Source organism: Stegostoma tigrinum, chromosome 22, assembly GCF_030684315.1.
Source record: "Stegostoma tigrinum isolate sSteTig4 chromosome 22, sSteTig4.hap1, whole genome shotgun sequence".
In the NCBI taxonomy this organism is placed as follows: Eukaryota; Metazoa; Chordata; class Chondrichthyes; order Orectolobiformes; family Stegostomatidae; genus Stegostoma; species Stegostoma tigrinum.
Genome location: NC_081375.1, coordinates 44,697,416 through 44,724,001, shown reverse-complemented (window position 1 = coordinate 44,724,001; position 26,586 = coordinate 44,697,416). Strand labels below are relative to the sequence as shown.

At 39.6% G+C, this 26,586-nt stretch overlaps 1 protein-coding gene across 2 annotated transcripts in view; it reads right to left on the bottom strand.

Annotated features, from left to right (window-relative positions):
- LOC125463642 (myocardin) overlaps window positions 1–26,586 on the bottom strand; it is a 600,727-nt gene that overhangs the window by 225,612 nt on the left and 348,529 nt on the right. For both annotated transcript variants that reach the window (XM_059653806.1, XM_059653807.1), the window contains one exon: window positions 20,183–20,428. In XM_059653806.1, the coding sequence (XP_059509789.1) occupies window positions 20,183–20,243 (61 nt within the window). In that variant the 5' untranslated portion in view covers window positions 20,244–20,428. The remainder of the gene's footprint in view (window positions 1–20,182; window positions 20,429–26,586) is intronic.

Genomic DNA, 26,586 nt, shown 5'->3' with positions numbered 1-26,586 from the left:
GGTGGAGTTTACATTCTATGTGATTTTAATAGGATATGAGGCCCAATGCTATCCTGGGAAGTGCCAGACTAGCTTGCAATTGACATCAGTTCGGAAGAAGAGTCATACTGTACTGGAAATGTTAACTCTGTTTCTCTCTCCATGGATGCTGCTAGACCTGCCGAGTTTGTCCAACAACCTCTGGGTTTGCTTCAGCTTCTAATTGTATCGGGCCTCCCGGACAGAAGCATGATGTGGCTCGGACTAATTCTTCAATCGCCCCATTCCACTTGTAATCACTGAAAACAGCCACATTTATTATCTATTTTCAGTGATGCTCGATCCAGGCATTTTGCTAGTGAGATATGACAGTTATAGCTGCAGCAACACATGTAAATATGTGCACTTTATTAAACATTTCTTCTTCTTCCACATCTAAGGCATTAGATTTCCTGGTTTCATTTGGCAGTTTGGAAATACATCGCCTCAGCCAGGTAACAATCCTAAATTGGTGAATTCAGTGTTTACTGACTGACAATACTTCTTTCAGAACAGTCAAACTTACCAATATCACAGCACAGAAGAATAATTTGATGATTATAACAACCACTTTCCAATTGGCTAATACTTTTTATTTAAAGCAGGAACATTTAGTCATCTGAAAATATGATGAGACCATTTACCTTATTTCATCTGATTTAAATTTCTTTAATGTCAATTCGGCAATTTTTAACAAAACTATTTCTTTAAGAAACTAATTATTAACAAACTCCTTGTTTGAAGAAGGACATTCTTGCTATTGAGAGAGTCCAGTGAAGGTTTACCAGACTGATTCCCAGGATGGCAGGACCGATGTATGGGGAAAGATTTTAAAATCCTGATGGGACTGGACAGGCTAGATGTTTTCAATGTTGTGGAAGTCCACAACTAAATGTCACAGTCTAAGGATAAGGGGGAAGCCACTCAGGACTGAATAAAAACCAGAAGAACTGCGGATGCTGTAAATCAGGAAGAAAAACAATGTTGCTGGAAAAGCTCAGCAGGTCTGGCAGTATCTGTGGTGGAGAGACCCTCTGAGGAAGGGTCACTGGACCCGAAACGTAAACTCTGTTTTCTCCTCCACAGATGCTGCCAGACCTGCTGAGTTTTTCCAGCAACTTTGTTTTTGTTCCACTCAGGACTGAGATGAGGAAGAATTTATTCACTCAGAGAGTTGTGAACCTGTGGAACGGTCTCCCACAGGAAGCTGTTGGGGCCAGTTTGTTAGATATATTCAAGACAGAGCTGGATGTAACCCTTGTGGCTAAAAGGATCAAGGAGTATGGAGAGAAAGCAGGAGTGGGAAACTGAAATTATGATCACATTGAATGGTGGTGCAGGCTTGAAGGGCCGAATGGTTTGTGTCTGCATTTATGTTTTTTTTATCACATGCATCAAATGGCTATTGATGTTGGGCTTGCAGGCGACAACTGGGGTCCTCATGATTGTAGGTTCTTTGATTCAGGTTTTAAACTCCAAGTTTACATTATCTAGTAGATACTCCTTGTATTTTTTCCAAACATCAATCCTTCCCAGCATTGTGGAGCTTGGATCTTTATCTATACTTCTCAGTAGTAACTTAGAGCAGTCTGCTGTGAAGTGATATTTCAAACTATTACAGTAGTTTTTTTTTAAAAATAGGAAACCCAAGCTTCATTTTTTCTCCACAAAGTTCAAGAGGAACACCAGCTGTTAGCTTCCCCAGCCCCAAACATGAATGTCTGGAATGGAGAGAAAGAAATGAGACGTATCGAAATAAAGAGACAGCATGTCATGTTTTCTCCCCACCCCCGTTTTACCTAATGTACTTATAAACCACTAAAACCTTTGTTTTTGGTCAAAAATCCTCTTTGTTTAAAATGCTTCAACCTGATCAAAAACAAATAGCATTTTTCAAAGTTTATTTCAATCCAGCAACTATTCCACTGTATTAAAAAAAAATCTCTACCATCAATTTAATTCCAGCTGAATTGCTTCTCAAAATTTGCAGTTTCTCAGTTAGGTTGGAGAAGTGAATTTTGTAGGTTCTGTATTAATGCTCATTCACTGTATACCATTTAGTAATGAATTTTACTTTGCAATTTTGCTGGACTCCGAGGAAGACAGCAGAAGTGATTTCTCATATGGTTTTATCAACTTCCTTGTCTACCTTAGTTTTACAATGAAGAAGCGTGCTTATGTAGAAACACCAAGGTTATCCATGTATTTACAATAAGTTACACAGCTTTAACAAAGTGTAAATAGCACTGGCATAAGGAATTAGATTTGTCTGCCAATCTGTGATGAAGATCTTCCCCACATCATGACCAACATTCCAAAAAAACCCAGAAAGCATGAGGAGAACTCATAGTGAGGTGAACAGAGATGTGGTTTGAGCATTAACTATTTTGGATGAATTCCACGAAGTCTGACCAGCTTTTAAAACACACATCCTGGCAGCTACTTGAGAGACCTGGACTGGGAATAAAAATCATTCAATTTTAGACAAGAGCTATGCATGTCCATTCAAATTCAAAACAACACGCCAGTACTAATGAGGCACAGCATGGTACTGGTGCCACCTCCTGGTTCTCTGCCTAATACTCACTAACAATCAGCAAAACTCTGTGCTCAGGGTTCACTCAGACCAGAAACTGCATTCAAACTGATACAGAAAATCTTAATGAGAATGTATTGCTTACCACTTGCAAGTTTCTTTTTCACGTCAAGTGATGTTTGCTCATATTTTAGGGCTCTCCTTGTCCCACTTGCTATCCTGTCTTCAGCAAAAAAAACGGCAGGAAGGCAAAATAGCTGGGCATTGCAAATGGTGTGGCTGACCAGTCCTCAAGGAACATACAAAAGGAGCCAAATGGCAACTCATTAAAAAATGCCATCTGCCCTTAGCTTTCTAGTTCTACCCAGCAACACAGATGAAATCAGGCAAACAATATGCTTTATACTTCATAGTGCTGCACTTTAGGTCCAAAAACATGACATATTTCAATTAGAATTCTTGTCAAATCTGCTTCCTCAGTTCCAGGAGAATGAACAATCATTGCATTCTTATTGATGAAACAAACACACCCATCAACTAAATACTATAGAAGGCAGAATCTTATAAGGGTCTAAGTGATGTCGGCTACAGTAAAATGTTGCGGAAGAATATGGTGATAAAAAGTCCAGTGAGGTGCATCTCAATGTCCAAATCATCTTCATCCATCTTTTATGCATTTCACAAGTAGCATGGCAAGATTCTCGCTAACAGCACATTGTCATTTAACGGTGATGAATGCATGTTAAGGTCCTTGTCAACGACCCGGTCACCTCATTACCAGTCCGATTGTGATCTTACCAACAAACTAGATGTCAGGAAAACCTGACGAGGGAACCACAGCGGGTACCTGGTGGGTTGAATTTGCCAATTTCTCCAAAAGACCTCGAGGTTGGACATCAGGCACCATCATTCAGGCTACCTTCAACGGGCACCGTTCACATGCACTCCAGATTCACAGTCATTGGCATTTGACATGCCAGCCTCTAAGAACCCTCATGATACATCTCTGATCCACTTAGGGGATGCTTCCGTACTTCAATTCTGCACGGACTGCTATCATCATAAAGCTGTAGCACAGACACGCAAATGGGCTGGGCCGGGCTGCACCTCCAGGTTCTTTGGTCACTATTCTAGTACTCATTCACTTGAATCCTCTCAGCATCCTTCCCCTGGTATGTTGTGTTTTTGCACTTTGCTCCTTCAGTCAAAAATACCAGGCTCATATCATATGGCGTTCAATGTAGACATAAAGCAAGGAAGCTTGTTGTAGCTGTCAGCAGGCCTCAGTCCAGTCAAAGGGAATAGCTTTAGCAAAAGGGATCCCAATACAGGTCTAATATCTCCAGGTCACTCTCTGATATCAGTTAGGTACTGCTCAGAGAAGTCAGAGTCAGGTTAGTATCTTCAAAAAAGCTGAGGAACTGAATGGACGGCAGTAAATGCCCTATCTTGATATTTCTTATCCTTTTGTAGACTGTCTTCCTCTTGGAATGAGTGAGAGGCAGGTATCACAGAATATGAAAGTGGATGGCACAGCTATTTACTGTTGGCGTAGGAGGGAAAAGGGTAGACATTGTAGGCGATAGTGATCGAGATACAGCATGAACCTCAGTGGGAAGTGGATACAGTAGCAAAGATAGGGTGAGTTTGTGGTATTGCTGAAAAGATGAACTTAAGCTGCCAGAGTGGAAAAAGTCATTGACCCTCTTTCTGCAGTGTTGGGCATTCCTCCAGATGGCTGGGACCGCACTGACCTAGAGCAAAGGGAACAACTTTAGGCCAGATATGGTCTGGTGGCCCTGAGGAAAGAGGAAATCCCACCAGTTGTGTCACCTTGTCTAGTAGGACCTCCAGGTTGCGAAGTGGGACATCAACATCCTTCTTTCTGCCTTGTCCGGGGAAAACATCAGGATAGCTCGGGACTGACAACACTTGTCTGGATGCTCAATGGATTTGTAATGGTAACACGGACACTAGTCAATTCTGGGATATTTGGTCCACAGCTTCAGGGTAGGATGGGGTGGAAATTACATGAGATATTGCCATTGGCTGTAAGCACTGAGCTTGATAAGTTATAGTGAGTAAACTCCCTCAGCCTTGTGGCGAGAATTCCTTCACCAAAGTTGACATGACCTGCATTTGCCAAAACAATGCAAAATTCAGTTCATCATATTTGTAAGGAAAATATGACACATGCTTAAAATCTGAATTAAAGAAAAGAAAATGCTGAGAAGTACACAGCAAGTCAGACATCGAGAGACTGGGATTAACTAAATAAATTTAACCTTGTGTTGGAACTGCAAAAAGCTAGTGATCTTACAAGGTTTTAAGGAAATACAGAGGCAATAAAATAAAGGAGGGGGAAAAGTGAAGGGTCTTTAGTAGAACAGAATGCAGAAGCGATTAAAGGACAAATGGAAGTATGTTGCAAATCAAAAGGATTAAGTGAGAGGTATAAATGGGATAAAGAGCATCAACAGCAATCCAAACAAATGAAATACAGGTTTATGACCTGAAATCAACAAACTCTCTGTTGACTTTAGTAGGTCATAAAGTGCTAAATCAAAAGGTATGGTGCTGTTTCTTAAATTCACACTGAGCTTCATTGGAACAAGGAGGAGCCTGAGGGTGAACGTTCAGAAAGTGAGTGGTGAATTAAAACAGCAGGTGACCAGAAACTCAGGGTCTCACTTGTGGACTGAAAGGTGTTTTCCAAACTGGTCACCAGTCTATCCTTATTCTCTCCAGTGTAAAAGAGAGCAGACCATGAGCTGCAAATACTTTCTGCAAAATTAGTAAAACTACAAGGGCATCACTGTTTTAGCTGGAAGACGTGTTTTGGTCTTTGGATGGTGGGAAGAGAAGATGTAAAACAGCAGGTTCTGCATCTCTACTTCTCAATGGGGAAGAGGTCCTGGGGTTCACAGATAAGTACAATAGAAGTCACCATAAGAATGGGCTCTTTGAAATGGTAAAATGGAAAGAGGCAATGTGTGTGATGGTATGCTCAACCCAGAGGTGATAAAAATGGTGGAAGATGATCCACTGAATGTGAGGGCTGCTGGCACGGAAGATAAGGACAAGATCAACATTATGGTGACAATGGGAGGGAGGTAAGGCGGGGAGAGCAGATGTTACAAAATGGAACCCATCAGCTTGGCCTGGACAATGACAGAATAGAAATCTTTGGTTGAGCAGAGAGGAGGATTCATGGGAAGCATTGGAAAAATAGCATCATTAGAACAATGAGAGAAAGAGAAATTGGAAGTAAGGAACATAAAGAGATACAAACCAGGAACAACATGAGCCACTCAGCCTCTCAAGCCTGTTCTGCCATTAGGTAAGACCATGGTTAATCTGATTACTCCACGTTTCCATCTATCCCTGATAACCTTTAACCCTCCTGCTTATTAAGATCTATCTACTTCTGCCTTAGCGAGAATCTATCTGTACTGATTGTAATGAGGTCAGCTAGGTGGACCTTGTCGAATATGAGTTTCCTGATTGGGACTGTTAATCTGGTCCAATCAGGGAGCCATGGCTGCCATATATAAACATAGATGTGAGAGGTTTTGTTCACTCTGGCAGCAGGCTCTAAGGGAGCTGGATTTGTGTCAAGTTCTCTCTATGTATAGATAAAAGATGCACTGGTAACAATGTGGATTTCACCAGCTTCAAAATCTCCCCTCCCCCCACTGTATCCCAAAACCAGCCCAGCTCGTCCTCGCCTCCCTAACCTGTTCTTCCTCTCACCTATCTTCTCCTCCCACCTCAAGCCGCACCTCCATTTCCTACCTACTAATCTCATCCCAACCTCTTGACCTGTCTGTCCTTCCCGGACTGATCTATCCCCTCCCTACCGCCCCACCCATACTCTCCTCTCCACCTTCGGTCCGCCTCCCCCTCTCTCCCTATTTATTTCAGAATCCTCTCCCCATCCCCCTTTTCTGATGAAGGGTCTAGACCCGAAACATCAGCTTTTGTGTTCCAGAGATGCTGCTTGGCCAGCTGTGTTCATCCAGCTCCACACTTTGTTATCTTGGATTCTCCAGCATCTGCAGTTCCCATTTTCACTGAAAACAGATACTGCCCTCTGTGGAGCTATTTCACTATCTACCTCTGCCTTTGCAAGGATCTAATAACCTCTGCCTTCTCAATGATCTACCTATCTCTACCTTCGCAAGGGTCTATCTACCTCTGTCCTAAGACATTCAAACGTTCTGCTTCCACCACGTTTTCAGCAGTGTTCCCTCTCATTTTCCTTCTGGCTATGTAGTTCTCAGAGGTCCATGAGTAGCAGTGAGTTTCTGAACAGAAAGTCAGTGCCATGATTGGTATGCCAACTCTGATCACCATGTACCAAACCTTGCAGTGCATCCACACAGCTTAGAGGGAATGTTGCCTTTGAGGAAGTGAGTTCCAAAGGCTGGTTGTCAGATGGTCATCTGTGAGGACAGAATTGTCCTAATCTTTGTCTTGATTGGATGACACTTTACTTTAAACAATGACCCCAATCTAGATTCTGCCACAAGGACAAAAATGCTTTCCCTTTCCACCCTGTCAAGCGTCCTCGGTGTCTTAGAAATTTCAATCAAGCCACCTCTTATTTTTCTAAACTCCAGCAAGTACAAGCTGAGCCTGTTCATTCTTTCCTCACTAGATGATCGTAGAAATTCTCTGAATTGGTTCCAACTCAGTAAAACATCATTTCTTAAGTAAGGAGATCGAGACTGTACAGTACTCCAAATATGGTATCATCGATGAGCTTTATCACTGAATCATAAGCTACTTTTACATTAAATTGCCCCTGCAATAAACAACAGCATTCCAATGGTTTTCCTAATTACTTGCTGTAACTGCATACTAGCCTTTTCTGGAACACCTAGATTCCTCTGTATCTCAGATCTCTACAATCTCCCATCATTTAGATAATATGCTTTTTCACTCTTCCCACCAAAACAGATGATATTTTCTTTTTCCAACATTAAACGCCATTTGCCAGATCTTTGCCTACTCAATTAACCTATCTATATTGGTTGACAGCCTATTGCTGAAAGATAGATAGAAAAGTTGAGAAAGCTAGTTGAAAACTGACTGCATGAAGGTATAGGAAGGGTGGAAATTAAAAGTAATGTTCTAGAATGCTTTCATTCAGGGTGACGGTAGGCAACAGCACTGATACTGTTACCAAAAATAGATAAGGGAGGGAAACTGGACTAAACTTTCAACAAAAATGTTTCACGTATTCCCCCAAAACATTTGCGCATTCCTGTTCTTTTGATGACCATAACGCTCTCTATTTGCAAAATAATCAGCTTCAACTGGAAATCAGTTCCTGCAAACACATTGCTAATAATCAAACTAGACCAGATTGTTAATCATTATCAAAAAGTAAAAGTAAAAATTTGCAATATCTTTTCAGCAAGTAGGCTACTTTATTTCTGATCTTTGAGAAGAAAGCATCTTATTAATAGAGCAGTGCAGCTTCAAGTCACATAGAACGAATGTGATTGATACAGAAAAGAAAATCCAGCTTAAGAGTGAAACAGAATAGTCCAAGTGATAGCCAGTTCTTGGTGTTAACTTTAGGAAGTCATCTCCAACTTATACAAATAAAAAGGTCGGCCAGAAACAGCATTTCTCCTCCCAGGAGCATAGTGGTTGATTGTGGGCTGTCAACATAATGGTTTCTGGTTCCTCACACACACTTCTCACAGCAATATTTGTAGCAGCAGTTTCCTGCTGTGATTAACTATCTTTGTGATGGGTCTTATTCACCCAACTCATTGTTTGTGCTGCCTCCAGTTTTTGACTCAGAAATTAGCATCGTGCTCAACTGCTATTATTGCTGGATTAATGCTCAGTCTGACTGAACCAGGGAAATTGATGTTGTTTGTTCAGACTGTCGCAATTTATAACCCTACAATGCTTTCTGCAGTGCTGGTTAGTAAAGAGGCGAGACATGTCAGAAAAAGTATAAAGCCTTAGAAATTACTGTCAGGTGATGACTCTCCAACACATTCCTCCACTTAGTTTAAGATGAATGAGTAATGTCTATGTTAAAAAAAACTGGATAAGGGAATGTCATCTGTACACATTCATTCAGGGTGTAGATAATGGAAATAAAATTTTATGGAAGATTTCCTAATTTCCTATCTATAAAATACCCTGACAACCCCAAAATCATAATCTAACTGATGTGGACATGGCAACTTGTTTCCTAGATGCAGAATGTGGGCATTACTCGACCCACAGCATTAGTTTTTTGGTATTGCTTATGACCATAAGGCCATAAGGCATAGGAGTGGAAGTAAGGCCATTCGGCCCAGCAAGTCCACTCTGCCATTTAAATCATGGCTGATGGGCATTTCAACTCCATGACAATTCATAGTCTCATATTTCTCGCATTTTTCAAAAAGTCTCATTTTAATTCTTCTACCTAAGAAAGTACAGACAATGTCCCTAATGACTAATGCCCAGTGGCTCTGACCTCCATAATCACAAAGTGCTTCGAGAGGCTGGTCACAACTCACATCAAGTCTCATCTCCCAGCCTCCCTCAATCCCCTGCAATTAGCCTACTAATGTAACAGGTCCACAGAGGATGCCATTACCCTAGCCCTGCACTCATCCCTAGAACATTGGGCAACAAGGATACCTACATCAGACTTCTGCTCATCAACTACAGCTCTGCCTTTGACTTCATGATCCCTGCTAGACTGATCTCAAAACCCCGAGGTCTCCATTCTACTCTCTGAAAGTGGATGCTCAGCTTCCTGACCCATAGGTTGCAATCAGTGAAGACAGACAACTGCACCTCCTCCAAAATAACCCTCAACACTGGAGCCCTACCAATGGTGCATTCTCTACTGTAATCCCTGTGCACCCACAACTACGTAACCAAATTCCGAATGAGCGCCATCTTCAATTTTTCTGACAACACCACCATGGTAGGATGGATATCAAACTACGATGAGTCAGAATGCAGAAGGAAGATGGAGGGCTTGGTCATGTGGTGCAATGAAAACAATCTGTCCTCAATGTCAGCAAAACAAAAGAACTGATCATTGACTTCAGAAAGAAAGGAGGAGAACACGCCCCCATCTACATCAACGGAACTGAGGTAGAGAGGGTTGGCTGCATCAAGTTCCTAGGAGTGACAATAATTGACAACCTGTCCTGGACCTTCCACATAGATGCGACAGTCAAGAAGGCACAACAAAGCCTCTTCTTCCTCAGGCGGCTCAGGCAATTTGGCCTGTCCATAAGGTCCGTCACCAACTTTGGCAGATGCACTACAGAAAGCATACTGTCCAGGTACATAACAGCCTGGTATGGCAATTGCTCTGCCCAGGGCTGTAAGAAACTACAGAAGGTTGTGTGCACAGCCCTGACCATCACAGAAGACAAATTCCCATTCCTGGGCTGTACTTACTCATCTCATTGCCACAGAAAGGCTGCCAACATCATGAAAGACCCAGAAATAATGGGAACTGCAGATGCTGGATAATCCGAGATAACAAACTGTGGAGCTGGATGAACACAGCAGGCCAAGCAGAATCTTAGGAGCACAAAAGCTGACATTTCAGGCCTAGACCTTTTCTGATGAAGGGTCTAGGCCCGAAACATCAGCTTGTGCGCTCCTAAGATGCTGCTTGGCCTGCTGTGTTCATCCAGCTCCACACTTTGTTATCATGAAAAACCCATCCCACCTCAGTAATGTTCTCCTACAGCCTCTTCCATCAGGCAGAAGATATAGAAGCTTGAACACATGCATCAGCAGGTTCAAGAACAGCTTCTTCCCTGCCGTTCTTAGAATGATGAATGGACTGTCTAACCTCAAGCAATGCTGATCTTCTTAATGTTGATCTTGCGTATTGTACATCCTGTGCAGTGTAACCTGTATACCTTACTCTATCCAAGTTTTTTTTCCACTCTATGAGCTCTACGTATTTGCTCACTGTGATGTGCCTGTACTGCTCGCAAGCAAAGCTTTTCACTGTATTTAGGTACACGTGACAATAAATTAAACCAATCAATTTAAATTATGTGCCCAGTTTTTCTCAAAGGGTGGAAACTCCTCTACAGATGATGAAACTTCTATCTAAGTAACTGCACTAGCATCTAACTCATCCTATTTTCATACTCTGATCACACTTTTGATTACTAAAGTCAATAGATTGCAGAACATTTATGATATAGGTTAACACTATCATTGCAACTATAATTCTCCATTTCAGTATCAGTGGATCCACAGGCTCTGATACTTCACATTTATTTACATGTGTGGAAAAATTACAATTCAAAACACAGCAACTTAACTGAACAAAATGGAATAAATACAAAAGGTATCCCACCAAATATATTTCACCATATGCTGTTAGATTTTGGAATGGTAAACAGGAATTCTGAACATTATTGATATTATTTTCCAACATCTATTCCGCTCACACAGCACTAGTCATGATTTAGATAATTTTGTCAGATGTAGATAATAAATACAAAACCTAACAGACCACTTCCAATTTCCTATCCTTAAAATCATAACAGAAAAATCATAATTCAGTCAAGTTGCTGCAAGGGGAGGAGTTGAGAGGGAGAGTCCTTCATGGTAATCTCAGCTGGTGTGGGGATTGAACCCACGTTTTTGCCACCACACTACTTTGCAAACCAACCAACCCATAGGCACTATAGAGACATGGTGTATCATTTCCCAGACACATCTCTAGGTATCCCACCGACTGTTGAGTGAGGAGGATGATCATCAAGTAAAAGCATTAAGAATGAAAATTGCTCACACTATGGAGCTGTAGGCTGTTTCTCCTGCCCGGACTTCACCAGCTCACCCCACCCTGCCTTCTCCCAAATAGGATATTTCCTATGGCTTCCTAGAGCCTTGTATGCTGGATTCACTGGGCAGGCTTAACTCTGTTATTGCGCTGGGTCCCAAATGAGCCACAGATGTAGGGTCTTCCAGTACAAGGTGCCAGCCATTATAAGAGAGGTCATGAATTTTGTGAGAAAGCAGAGTGTTTTATGGATCAGGATGTGTGTCATTTTATGGAATTACAATGTGGGAGCACTGAGCTCCTGATAAATACTAAAGCCTTCTAATCTTATATCTGCACTGATATAAACAAATGACCTGCTGCTTCGGTTTGAAGAGGTTCAGCATTCACTATTCTGCTTTATATTGGAAATTACAAAGTCTTCTTTTGACATAACAAAAAAAACATGATTTGGGTTATTGGTGCCATGTTTTCAATAATTTGTGAAGGATTTTGAAAATACTTTTAATGAAGGAATCAAAATGAAGATTTTGGCAGAGGTCTGGAAATATTCTTTCATTTAAATGTAGACCATTGTCACACCTCTTGCCGACACTGATTGATAGTGATTTCTGTTTACTCTGCTGGTAATGTCTTACTCTTACGAGTAATACTCTATAATTAGAAATAAACTGGGTTATTAATGATAATCTTCCCCATCAGTGATAATTCTCCACATCGCCAGTTCCAAAAATAAGCAGTCATGAACATAGTTGTAATTTTATTTCACAAGATTCTCACTGCTTGCTCAAATGGTATGTGTAGTGTGTGGTCAGAAGGAATTATCCAAGAAATATGGCCAACTTAATTTCTTCAAGGTGAATTGATCTCACTTTGGCTAGGAGCTGGGAGACCACCTTGTGGAAAAGGTAGGTATGGCTTGGAATTAATCAGTCCAAAGTGGTCCCTTGGTGGAGCAATAGAATGCAGAAGAGGTAAATGTTTTTGATTGCTTTTCTCTCATTGTCCTGGATTTTTATCCTGCTTTTTATTGTCCCAGGAAATCACCTTATTTTTAGGTGGAAAATGCCTATGTTGTGATTGCATCCTGTGCGTACACGATCATTAAGTAGCTCTGTTACTGTTCATTCATTTGCAATTTCCTGAGTGTGCTTCTCTTCTCTACCAGTCAGGCGACTTCTACTAGATGCAGTGAGTGTGTTTTTGGCATTAAAACTCAATGAGGTCACAATGACTGTGGGGTTACTTAAATTAATGGAAAATGCACCATTGATCAGTAGGTAACCCCAATGGACAGTGATAGATAGCTACCATGCATAAGGAAGCATATTAGAGTTCAGAACATTAAATGTGATGTCTAAATACAAATATGCAATTAATCATATTTTTCTCATTTAAACACCATAATTTAAACAGCACTGAATATTTGTGTCTAATTTGTGTTTTGTCATAACTGAAATCATTTCAAATTTGCACTTAAATTGCACTGCAACTTTGTGTAGATTTGAGCCTCAGTAGTTCAGTCTGGATGATTCATTCTATCACATGTAACAGTCAGAATTATGGACACATTCTGTCAGTGACCTGTAGCTAGAATGGGATCTGTCTTGAACTGAAGATATCGGTTTGTTGCTTGCCTGGTTGCTTGTCCTGGAAGTGAGTGAAATCACCTCAAAATTTGAAATGATCAACAAAGAAATCATCTAAATACTAACATTTATGAAGCTGGATGTTAAAGCTATGTTCTTGATACCATGCTTCAAGCTTATATTGACAGTGCAATAAAGCAAACATTACAGAAACTCATATAGGTTACTGGACTCAAAATGTTAACTCTGATTTCTCCCCACAGATGGTGCCAGGCATGCTGAGTTTTTCCAGCAATTTCTGCTTTTGTCACAGACCAGTCAACTTGTCCCAATCCTTGAGTAGTGACTAATTTATTGAAGTCAGTATCAAATAATCTAATCATCATAGCAACTCTGCTCAATCGAACATTTTCATCAGGGTGATGGCCAAACACTTCTGCTACAAATTGTTATCCAAATATCCAAAGAAAATTTATAAATTCATGAAAACATAAATGTGGAAATTCTAAAGCTGCACAAAGTACTCCAGATGGGGCTCAAAACAGAGTACTATATTAACAAACTTATTTTTATTCCTGAATTTGAATTAACATGCAATTAACAGAAAAACAAAATGCAATTTGTCTTCCTAATTGCTTGTTGCACCTGCACATTAACTTTGTGTAATCCTTATAATGACCACACCCCAGGCTCTTTGAATGTTGAAGTTCTAAGTTTCCCGCAGTGTTCAGCTTTTCTATTCTGAAGACCAAAGTGAATAATTTTATACTTCTCTATGTTATAATCCACCTGCATCTTGGTGCCCACTAACTTAGCCTGTCCATATCTCTCTGCAGCCTCATTAGCAAACTTAGATCCATTATACTTTCACCGCATCAAATTATTTACAAAGATTGCAACCAGTTGTGGCTGAAGCATTGATCCTTGCAGCACTCCACAATGCACTTCAAAATGTTCTATTTACGCCCTCATCTATTTCCTGTTTGTTAAACAATTCTCTATCCACGTGCATACATCACCCCTGACTGAGCCCTTATCTTGTCCACTAACCCATTCTCGGACATGTTAATGGATACTTTTTGGGAATCCAGATATATTACATTTACTGTTTCCCCTTTATCTATACTACTAGTTATTTCTTCAAATAACTTAAGCAAATGTGTCAAAGAAGATTCACTTTTAGCAACACTATAGTGACTTGTTCTATGTATGCTATGCTTTTCGAAGTACATTGTTAAGGCTTCCTTAATAGATTCCCACACTTACACGAAAGAAAAGTAACTGAAAGACTCATGGAGGAACTATTTGGATTTGAGAGTGCACTGGAAATCATTACATGGCTGTAGCATGTTCAATGCAATGATGCTTCCAAGAGATAAAATGGTCAACATAATAGTATTGATTCCAAACTGTATGTGTGTCAAATTCATTATAAACTCAGCAACCTTTGTCCAATAATTGGTAATCAGAAAATGACCTGCCACAAGAATATCATATTGAAACAACACTTAAATAGAGGTGGATTTAAGAAGTTCTCGTTGTCCACTCACTTGTATTTGCTAAATGTAAAATCACAATTTTCAAATTCAACTATTGTGGTCTTGTGTCGTGTTGTCTAAATTTATACAAATTAACCTTGCTAACAGAAACATTCAGTAACCTAGGAACAGTTGTATAAACAGTTCCATCTCATTTCAAAAATAATCTGCAATTACAACCAGATGTGTGTAATCTCTTAACTGTAGCTACCAGAAAATCAGACAAGAATTTTCTTTAAATCACCCTCGAGAAATTCTGGCAATTGTTGGCATTCTTAACTCTTAATGTTACTCTTTAATCCTTCAGTGACCCACTTGATTGCTGTTATTGCCACAGAATTTAGGTTTTACTCTTTATCAGCGTAATGGTAAATGGTACAATAACACAGAAATCGTAACTTTTGTAACTTAATTTCAATTGTTCACATTATTAAATTGTTTCAGCTGCACCTTGACATCTGTACAAAAAAAATGCAAAGAATATCTACAGGTTGCACAGTGAGGATGCACTTCATCAAAATACTGGATCATTCTTCAAAGATGAATTGTATTGAGCTAAAGAGAAAATATTTCATATTTACAAAAAAGTATTCAGCATGATTCATTTAACACCATTCTGCCTTTTTGTAAAGCTTCTTACGCATGGTAGAATGAAGTGATCACTCTAAGAAAAGCTTCCAAACTCTTCCTTTACTGGGCAGGAATGATCTCTCAGAAGTCAGCAGCAAAGTCTAGTCCAGATCTCTGCAACAATGAGCTATATATAAAGGAGGTGTTAAGGGATGGGAGTTGTTCACTATGTGGAGAGACAGCAAAAGCTTGGGTTACATCCATTAGGGAAGACCTCCTGAATTAAATGCAATGACACTTTTTTTAAAAAAAACATTTTGAAATTGCTGACAGGTCAATACTTACTGCCCATCCTTAGTTGCCCTTGAGAAGGTGGTGGTGAGCTGCTTTCCTGAACCACAGCAGTCCATGTCCCTCTATAGGTTGATTCTAATGCTGTTCAGGAGAGACTTCCAAGATTTTGACCCAGTGACTGGTTTTGATATGACTGTATCTTCCGTGGGATTAAGGATCCAAAGATGAAAGTCCAGCCAATCAACTGCTGAGGTCTATTGCACGAGAGAGACTGAGGGTGGATCTGAGCCCAAAAGTGAATATGCAATAGAGGTTATGAGGAGGTGTGGGAAAGGGGTTGGTAAAATGGCATTTAAGTGCCCCTTCAGCAGGCCACCTTCATAGTCCCCAACACCAGATCCCTTCATCAGCCTGACAATGGGTGATAACCCACACCCCACCCCAATTCCCAGAGCCCACCCCATGCAGATACACCAGGGTCAAGCTTCTGTGTAGCAGCTGGCCTGCCTGCTGCCTGGGGCCTAAGGAGAAAGTCTGAGGGTCGTCTCACCAGCCCCTTCTTGGCACGCCACCTACAGCTTGTTCCCAGGGTCAAGTGGTCTGGCTCAGATCCCCACCAATTCCACACCCTCCTCTCCTGCAATGTGGGAACTGCGCATTTAGACACAATTTTTATTGAGGTCGGTCTAGCCTTGTGATCCATATTGTGGACTTGTCCTTGAATTCACCTCTGAATCAAGGCAATACAGAAGAATGAAATTTCCTTTGAAACCCACTCTCTCTTAACATTACTTCACTCACATTCAAAAGAAGCTAATAAAACATGTGTAATCATAAGAAAGTATTCTAACAATCATGAGTTTCCAATTAAAAACATCATGCTCTCATACATAAACACATTCAGTTCTGTAGAAATTAAGCTTCTAATTCTATTTACATATCTATCACTTGTCGTGGAAAATTGATTGTATTATTGCTTTGACCAAAATGTACCTCCATAAGAAGTGAATCTAGATATTCTAAAAATATATCCAATGAGGAATATCTGGAATTCCTTTGACTATTAGTCTCTGACTGAAGTGGCATTTAAACTCAGATGATTAGGTTCTGAAGTGAAATACTAACCGTTAAGCAATGAATTATTTAGTCAGCATGAACTTTTCAGTGGTTTCTGTTTCAAATTTTTGAACATCATTTTGTTTCTGGGCAGCAAAGCTATCAGCACCTCTTATTACATCATCCTCACTGTTATTGACTGCCACTCAGATTTTGAAACCACTTGTTTGGTATGAAAGCAATTTCTTCGATGTCTCACAGGGGTATTTATGTCCTAATCTTGTGCATTAAATTTAAAGTTATTTTGTTTTTAGTTTTTGTTACATATTTCCATTCTTTGTGCCAAAAATATGTTTAGTGTGGTCATCGTTAACTCTGCAAAGCTTAAATATATACTCATTCAACAAGCTTAAGTGATGAAGAGTCACTTTATCACTTGTACGATAAAGTATAAAATAGTGAAAGATTAGGTGTTTTAACTCCATTTCACAAATTAATTGCATTTTAAGTGCTTACCTCAAGCTGCACAAACTTTCAAGAAGATAATCTTGAGATATCCCAGAACTTGTTCTTTAAAAATCTATTTAATCCCATTAGACTTATTTGTTGAGGTAAAACTAAAATTGAGTGATACAAATAGGTGAAGACCTCAAAATTCTGAAGGAGCTTTGATAAGGGAAACAGGAATGGAACAAATATTTCCCTTAGTTGGAGAGTCAGGGATTAGGGAATCATTGATTTATATTTGTCGCCAAAAAAGAGGAAAAAAGAGGTCATGTGAAATTTTTTTTAAACGTAGAGTGTGTTGCAATGTTCTCGAACAGGAAACTGTTGCTGCAGACACTGATGTGTCTGTTTAGGGAATAGCAGATTAAAGAAAAAGTGAAGAAGAGGAAGACAGGGATAGAGAGTGCAGTAGGATTAGTTCTGGAAGGGTGTTTGGTCTTTCCTCTCTTTGAGTACCCTTATGGTTCTGTAGTTAAATTAGAGTCTGATTTTAAGAGCCTAAATCTTACAGCTTTTGTACTTAAAACTTAAATACCAAGCAGTCTGGCCTATAACAAGATCTTGGTCAACAGGTGACCTCCTGGCACTAAAATCAGTGAGTGAACACACAGAAACTTTAGCAGCGGGTCAACTGTGGAGACTTAGGAAGGAATCTGAAAGGCAGTTGGTGTTAAACCTGAAGGTGCAAGCATATGTGTTAACCACTGAATGAGTGTTTTCGAAGGTATTAACTTGGAATTTCTGTCGTGCAATAAAAATTATAGATTGCTTTAAGAAAAGTGAGGCTGAAGAGCTTGGGCTCAAGTCTTTTTCAATATTATTCATTTCTCTTTTCTTTCCATAAATCTTCATTTGTCACTTGTTACTGAATACAGAGAAAGCTGGAGAATTGTTGTTGGATCTTTAGTATGACATTGAATATCTCCATGAGTTGGAAGGGGTGGCTGATTTTCTGCTTTCCTTCCTCTCCTTTTCCATAGACAGTGGGAAGTTCACCCTGTTAGAATTCACAACTCCAGGCCTCTCTCCTACTTACAGCACAGACATTTTTCCTCCATTTTGTCTGAATTGAAGCATCAATTATACTCATTACCATTAACAATAGAGATACATAAGTGCTTTGAAAAACACTTATTTATAACAATGTAGACTAAGCATATTTGGTTGTATTGCTTTACTTCTATTTGACATAGCATTTGGATAAGCAAACTATTTAGATTCTACATGCAGAATTGTGATGGAATTAAAGCCCTTCTCTTCTACTCATTGTTTCTGTTCAAGTATGTAACAATATATTGAAATTTTAAAGGACTCTTTTCAGCAGTTTACTATTAATTCATTTCAGCATACACTAATATATAAAATCCTGGTATGTGTGAAATGAGTTGCATTGAGATCACTGTCACATTTGCCTTAGGACACCAGTTCTGTTTTCAAATAGATGCCAATAGTTAATGGCTGTAACACATATTAGCACAGAAAAGTTGAGTCCTAAAATCATCTTGATTAGATAAAGTCACAAGTAGTTGCAATGTTAGTTTCCTCTACTGTTCTATGATTAAAACCACAGAAACACTTCCAGAGATGTTTCCTTTACCCGGGTGATATCTTGTAATTTGACCTCTCATTTGGTGGACTGACACTGCCAAATTTAGTACAAAAGTAAAATGATTCCTGCACTTTTGACTAGTCTAAGTCATTGCTTAGAAAACTAGAAAGATCTTAACTAGATATCAGTCTGCACTTCTGATTTCACCGGAGAGCAAAACAAAATGAAGTGCAAGAAGAACATCAGATAGATTGGGTTGAAGGCAAAGCTTTCACATATGCTGGTATTACTTTTTCACTCTCCATGACCAAACATTTTGTTCTGCTTTGTTTTGGATTCTTCCTCATCCAAACTGCTCACTTATCCAAATTGCAAGTGTGAAAACTTGGCGGCCAGTAGGTGCAGGGAAGTGATGGCGCCTAAATGCCCACTATTCTATTCTTGGATGGGATGAGAGGAGTGCCTAGGTCTCTTCATTATGCAGCCTCTTGGAAATCAAAAACTGTTCATTTGAGGATAATGTGCCAGCACAATTAGGTGTCAGCTTTGGATCAGTGGGCGCATTCTCGCCTCAAAGTCAGAAGGTAGTGAGTTCTACTCCAGAGCTACGTGCACATTATTCAAACTAGCAAACTTCTAAGTTGCACTGCCAGACGTGTTGTCTTTTGGTGGGGGAATTAATATAAGGCACATGTCCTCTCAGCTAGAAAGAGAAACAATGAACAAACAGAAGGGGGATTTAAATGATTTCTGTATTTACTTATCAAGCAGCATCCCCAAAACAAGACTGAGGTATTGCCGTCTGTGGAATGTTGCTATCTGCAATGCGCTGCAACATGTTCCTACAATGCAACAGTGATTACACTTCAAATTTACTTTATTTCTGTTCTCCTTCTGTCTCTAATAGTCTTATCACTAAATTGCCAAAACCTAGTTCACTATCATACTGTGCACTTTGTCTGAACTTTAACACTTACGATAATTGTAACATTATCATCATACAAGCTGGAGTCTCTGAAAGGCTATGGACCCATGTCTCACCTGACAAAGCTCCATAACCTCCTTAACAACTAATAGATTCATGGTATATGTCAAATGTCAGCGGTAAAGCACCAGTTTGAAGATAACCTAATTGTACATGAAGGGCCTTAAGCAACAAGCATTAAACCCAGACGAAGGCACTAACACTATTGAAAAAAGATTGTGATTCACAAGAATTTCTTAGCAACTCAGTAAGTTAGATCCAATTAGCAGCAGATATTATGTAATCAATATTTATTCTGACAGGAGAACAAAGGGTTTGTAACTTAGTAGCTGCTCAAAAAAAAAGTCCTGACAGCTTTTAAATTCAGTCATGTAAGAAAATAAGTTGCATAGAGGGCAGCACTGATACAAAGACAGGCCACTGCTGTTTTAACCAAAACTCATCCTGGAAGAGGGCTTCAGCTTCCATCTCATCAGTGACTTGGTGGCTTGCTTCTGGAAATAACACTTCACAGCTTCAGAGAGACATGCTGTTGATATTTTTGAGTATAATGCAGAAGAATTCTTAAGTTCATTGAAATTTTAGGGTGAGAAAATCACTTGGGAAGCACAGCTTATTGGACTTTTAAACACTGCTTCACTGCGCATCGACAAAATCTAAGACAAATCCATGAACAGCTTATTCTCTGACTGTCATACAACAGTTAGTAGCCACCTAATTTATGACTATCCAACAAGTAAAGCTTGGCCTACCATTCTTCCGTTCAGTAAGAGGTGGCAGTGGATGCTCGGGCAGTAGGGATGGAGCTTTCATTTCCGTGGTCACACAGTCATTCTTCGTGGTGGAAATGTCAGTGTTCCGATGACCTGGGTCAGCGTTCTGGTCCACACCCTCATTTTTGGTCACTCCGTTCAACTTGCTTGGAGTAGAATCTGGTTCTTTTGGCTGCTCCACTTTGAATTATTTAACTCAACGAGATTCATTAAAATTCAGTCAACCTGCAAAATTTAAAAAATGCAAACGTCATTGGGCATTTCCTTGCTATCATTTCCTTGTATGAATTTAAACTTTTTGTTCCATGCTTAATTGATGCATTAACCTTCAACATTACCCTACACCCCCCCCATCATGATAACCAACTCATAAGCATCTCCAGGTTCAAACCCATATCATGCAGATTGATGTGGTGTAATTGCAAAATTTAGTATTCCAAATATGATTTAGATAATGGCCAATTAGACTTTATAGTCCACAACTACGTAGTTGGTAGAATACAGTCAGAAAGATTGAATTATTTCTTGACGTTAATTTTTGTTTTATTATTGATGAAAATTCATAGTTGTTTTAGAAGCAGGCATCTTCCATCTTATAAAAGGTACATATACTCTATTATAATGGCATCATTTCAAGGTTTCTTTTTGGCCCAGGGGAAGTTGGGCAGGTGGACTGGAGTGTTGCCTTGTCACAATTTTGTCAGTGCAGTGGCTTTTCTGGTATTTATACATCTTGATGTTCATTTTCCATTTTTAAATCTCAAGAGAAATTGCTTAAAGATTAGAATGCTTTAATGTTTCAGGAACAGGTGGATGGTGGGTGAAACATAGCTGCAAACGTCTTAATTTTTCAGAAATCTGTATCAAGGTTGCTTTCATGCTTTATTCATGTCTGAAGTTTAAGTCGAAAGTCATGGTGCATTCTATTACGCTCACACCTTGAACAGTATTTGCTATTCACAACATTTTAACATCCCTTAGAATTTCTTCGCCCCACTAGTTGACATTTTTACCAAATTTCATTTTCGTTGAAATACTAAATCGAAAGCATGTTCTGCATGCATGCAGCTACTCCAACAGGAATTACAAATTAATACTTTATAATGTGATTCGCCTTGCCACTTGTGGAACGATTCTGCTCATTTTCTTTGCTCTGCAGAGCTAAACGAAAGCCCTAACATCAACTTCAAGTCGACTGACTTCGTTTGCAGGCTCAGTTATTGTGCACGGAGTCAATTTACAATTTCCACATAACTTGATTACATTTTATTTGAAATGCCTGAACACATTTAAGAGGAGAGGAACGTGCCTCACTTCAAGAATTGTTGCCAGCAAATTAATTTACAGACTGTTCCAAGAGCAGGTCTTGTGCAGTCTCCAGCTACCCATAAATATTAATGACACTACATTCTCTATTTCTGTACACGTTAAGGGATCCAACATTAGTTCAGAAAACATATCATGAGCTGTTTATTCCACTTATCTATGGCTTTCCATAGATTAATTTATTCCAATGTTTTGTTTAAACCTTTACCTTTCCAGTTCCCTCTGCTTTCTTCCTTAGGCTGATCTCATTTTGAAACAGATACCTGCTCATTTTTGAAAAATTATTTTCATATTTTATGTAACAAAAACAGAAATTGTTGGCAATTCTCAGCCGGTCCGGCAGCATCAGTGAAGAGAAATCAGAGTTAACATTTCAGATCCAGTGACGCTTCACTTCAGAACGGTTCTGAAGAGGTGTCACTGGACCCGAAACATTAGCTCTGATTTTTCTCCACGGATACTGCCAGACTTGCTGCAATTTTCCAGAAGTTTCTGTTTTTGTTTCTGATTTCCAGCATCCTCAGTTCTTTTGGGCTTTTTGTTTTGTGTTTTATCCATCAGTTTATCACAAAGTAGCAAAAAAGCATGTAAAGTACTGATGGCATTGCAAAATTAAATATGCAAAGGATTATTTCAATCCACTTTCCTTTTATTCAAGTCAGAAGTCATAATGGGCTAATTTTGCACCTCTTTGGGGCAAAGGGTTTTCCATAGCTAGACAATCCAAAAAAAATACAAACTCTTCTTCTACCATTAGCTAACTTATACAAGCTTAAGCTCATTAGGGGATGGTGAGCAGTTAAACAAAAAGGTTGCTTGTAATAAACACAGAGAAACTCAGCAGGGCTGGTGGCGTCTGTGGAGAGAGAAGTAGAGATATCATTTCAAGTCTGGTTTGACTCTTCATCAGAAGTCACACAAAACCCAGGTTACAGCCCAAGATGTTTATTTGAAATCACAAGCTCTCGGAACATTGGTCCTTCATCAGGTGAAAGAGCAGTGCTCCAAAAACTTGCCATGTCAAATAAATCTGTTGGACTATAAACTGGTGTTGTGCGACTTCTGATTTTGTCCACCACAGTCCAACATCAGCGCCTCTACATCATGACTCTTCACCAGAAGAGTTCAGCGTCATTCTCCTAAGTGTTTTAAAAAGATGGATGGTGGAGATCGAAGATGACAGCGGCTGAGTAGGCAGAGTTCAAGCTCTTGAGCATGTGTCTCATCCATTCCATCTGCTTTTCTTTTTTTCCTTCCTTTCTCAATTCTATTTTCTTTTTATTTTCTCTTTTTTAGTTTACTTCCACCGACTGGTGAGAGAAGTGGCAGTCAGTGGCATAGAGGTTGGCGAGCTGAGACAGGATGCTGCCCAGTGCGGGAGAGAGTGAGCCCTTGCAGGGAAAGGCCAACATGGTGTAAGTGCAAGCCCATGGCTTAAGAAAGGACTGTAACGTTTAACACCAAACATTATTTATTTATTTTTCCATTCTAAAAACAACAGTAATGATTAACTTCTTAAGTTTTTTTTTCTAATTTTGTACCTAGATACCTTTGTATCTAAGAGGGCACAGGGAATGGCGACATTGTGCACTTTTCATAGTACTCCTGTACTTGAGTACATGTGACGATAAAATCGAAATTTACATCTAAAGATTAGTATTCTCACTGACGTCAAAGAGAGAACCCCAGAGAAGGGCTGCCTCTGCCCCACAAGATGCCTGTTGGTCACACATTTCCTGTCATTACATAACCCTCTAAATTTAGCACTGAATTCTAAATATGTCTAACATTCAAATATTGATATATCATTCATTTTCATCTTACAGTATGTCACTTAATCGTCACACCAGTCACAGAGGGAGTGAGCCAATCCCAAAACAATTCTATATTGGTCAACGTTTGGCGGAAGTTTTCCTTCTTTGTAATCCATTTTTTCACTCCAGAAATGTCCCTATCTTCCATGATGGAGGAGCTCAGCACATCAATGCAAAAGATAAAGTTGAAGCATTTGTAAGGATCTTCAGCATGGAAATACAAGTAGATAATCCATTTCGGCCTCTTCCACAGGCCCCAAAAGCACAGATGCTAGTCTACAGTCAATTTCATTCTCTCAGATATTAAGAGATGGCTAGGAGCACTGCATAGTACAAAGGCTAGATGCCCTATCGACATGGGTGATAAAGTATAAAATAGTGAAAGCTTAGGTGTTTTAACTCCATTTCACAAATTAATTGCATTTTAAGTGCTTACCTCAAGCTGCACACATTTTCAAGGTAATCTTGAGATATCCCAGAACTTGTTCTTTAAAAATCTATTTAATACCATTAGACTTATTTGTTGAGGTAAAACTAAAGTTGAGTGATACAAATAGGTGAAGACCTCAAAATTCTGAAGGAGCTTTGATAAGGGAAACAGGAATGGAACAAATATTTCCCTTAGTTGGGAAGTCAGGGATTAGGGAATCATCGATTTCTATTTGTCACCAAAAAAGAGGAAAAAGGAGGTAATTCGAATATTTTTTTAAATGTAGAGAATGTTGGAATGCTCTCAAACAGGAAACTGTTGCTGCAGACATTGATGTGTCTTTTTAGGGAATAGCAGATTTAAAAAGAATGAAGAAGAGGAAGACAGGGATAAAGAGTGCAGCAGGATTAGTTTTGGAGGGTGTTTGGTCTTTCTTCTGTGTGAGTACTCTTTATGCAAATGGGATCTTGGACAACAGGTGACATCCTGGCACTAAAATCAGTGAGTGAACACACAGAAACTTCGGCAGTGGGTCAACTGTGTAGACTTAGGAAGGAATCTAAAAGACAGGTGGTGATAAACCTGAATGTGCAAGCATATGTGTTAACCACCGAATGAGTGTTTTGATTCTCTCTCTGATACTAAGAGATGGCTAGAGGCACTGAATAGTACAAAGGCTAGATGCCCTATCAACATTACAGCAAAGGTACAGAAGAGTTGTGTGGCAGAACTTGCTAAATCCCTAACCCAGCTCCTCCAGCACAGCTACAAGACTGGCAACTACACAATTAATGTGGGAAGTTACCTTGTACACAAATAGACAGACAAATCCAATGCATGCAATTATCACCCATACATTGACTGTCAATCATCAGCAAAGTGAGAAAAGATGTCATCAACAGTACCAGCAAACTCAGTTCCTGAGCTCATTACAACCAAAGTTCAAACAAGGTTCAAACTTGGACAAAACAACTGAACTCCAGAGGGCAGATGAGAGTGACCACCGTCATATCAAGGTGACATTTGATCAGTGCAGCATCAAGCAATACTTGCAAGCTTAGAGTCAATGGGAGTTACTGGGTAAACTCTCTACCAATTGGAGTCATACCTGGCACAATGGAAAATGGTTATGTATGTTGGAGGTCACAGATCGAGAATATTTTTGCAGGAGCTCCTCAGGATAGTGTCCGAGGCCTGCTTTATCGTGTTCCTGCTGTCATTAGGTCAGAAGTGGAAATGATATTTTTTATAATTGCATAGTATTAGCATCATTTGTGACTTCTCAGATAGTGAAGCAGTCCATGCACAAATGCAACCAGATGTGGACAATAACTAGGCTTGGGTTGTCAAACAGAAATCAATATTTACATCACACTGGTGTGAAGCAATGATCATCTCCAACGACAGACAATCTAATAACCACCCTTTAACATTCAATGGCATTACCATTGCTGAATTCCCCACTATCAAGATTTTGAGAGTTACCACTGACCAGAAACCGAATAGGGCTAGCCACAAATATTGTGGTGAAGACAGCATGACACAGGTTAGGAATACTGCAGCAAGTAACTCACCTCTTGACTCCCCAAAGCTTGTCCACCACGTACAAGGCACAAGTCAGGAGTGTGATGGAATACTCCCCACTTGCCTGGATGGGCGCAACTCCAACAACATTCAAGAAACTTGACACCATCCAGGACAAAGCAACTTGATTGGCGTCACATCCAGAAACATTCATTCCCTCTGCTACTTTTGCAAAATAGCGGCAGTTTGTACCATCTATAAGATGCAGTGGAGAAACTCACCAATGCTTCATTCCAAAACCACTGCTGTCTAGAAGGGCAAGAATAATGGAGATACATTGAAACAACATCACTTGCAAGGTCCCCTTCAACTTATCCGAACTTGGAAATATATCTTTGTTTGTTGCAGCGTTGTTGAGATAAACTCTTGGAAATCCCTTCCTAACAGCACATAGACAGCAGTGATTCAAGAAGGCAGCTCACGGCCATCTTCTCAAAGACAACTGACAATTGGCAACAAATGCTGGTCCAGTCAGCACAGCCTACATCCCATGAATGAATACAACAAAATAACCTTTTTATTATGCAACTGATTTGCAACTGAATATGCTTTGTACATTTTCATGAGTTCCGCTTAAAAACAGAAGGCACTGCATAGCTACACAGTGAGAAAACTAATTCTGTTTGAAGATTATTTCAAATCTTGCTTATCCACAAATTTCTTTTAATCTAATGTCTGGTTTGATCTGTCAATATAAATGTCAGTCTGATTTACTGTCTTATCTCACCACTTAATCACGTCTGAAAAAGGCAAGCCCACCAAATTCAAACTGTGCCATAATGGAATATACAGCAACAAACACATCTTTCTCCCATTTAGATGCACCTTTTATTTATTTCTACATTGTGATGACAAGCTTACGAGCTATTGTCTCAATCAGCTCTTGCCTGTACTTTAATCATTTTAGGATTGCTTGTTCTGTCACATTGTTACTGGTTGGAAAGATATAGCTGAAATGTCAGTTGGGAATGGATCAGAGGAGAGGGATTTTCAAGAATATCTCAGCAAAGGAAAATTTTAAAAACTTTAATGGCAATTATTAAATGCCCATCTCTTCAGTGACTGAGTAATGCAGTAGATTTAAAATATTCTTTCGCTTTTTTGAGCGAGGGTCAAGATTAGCCTCGGTTAATGGGATGAGTGTTTTTTCATCTGGTGGAATGTGTTTTAATAGTGGAGCACCGTGAGGATAAGTGCTGAGGCTTCGGTTATTTATCAGTAAGATTAGT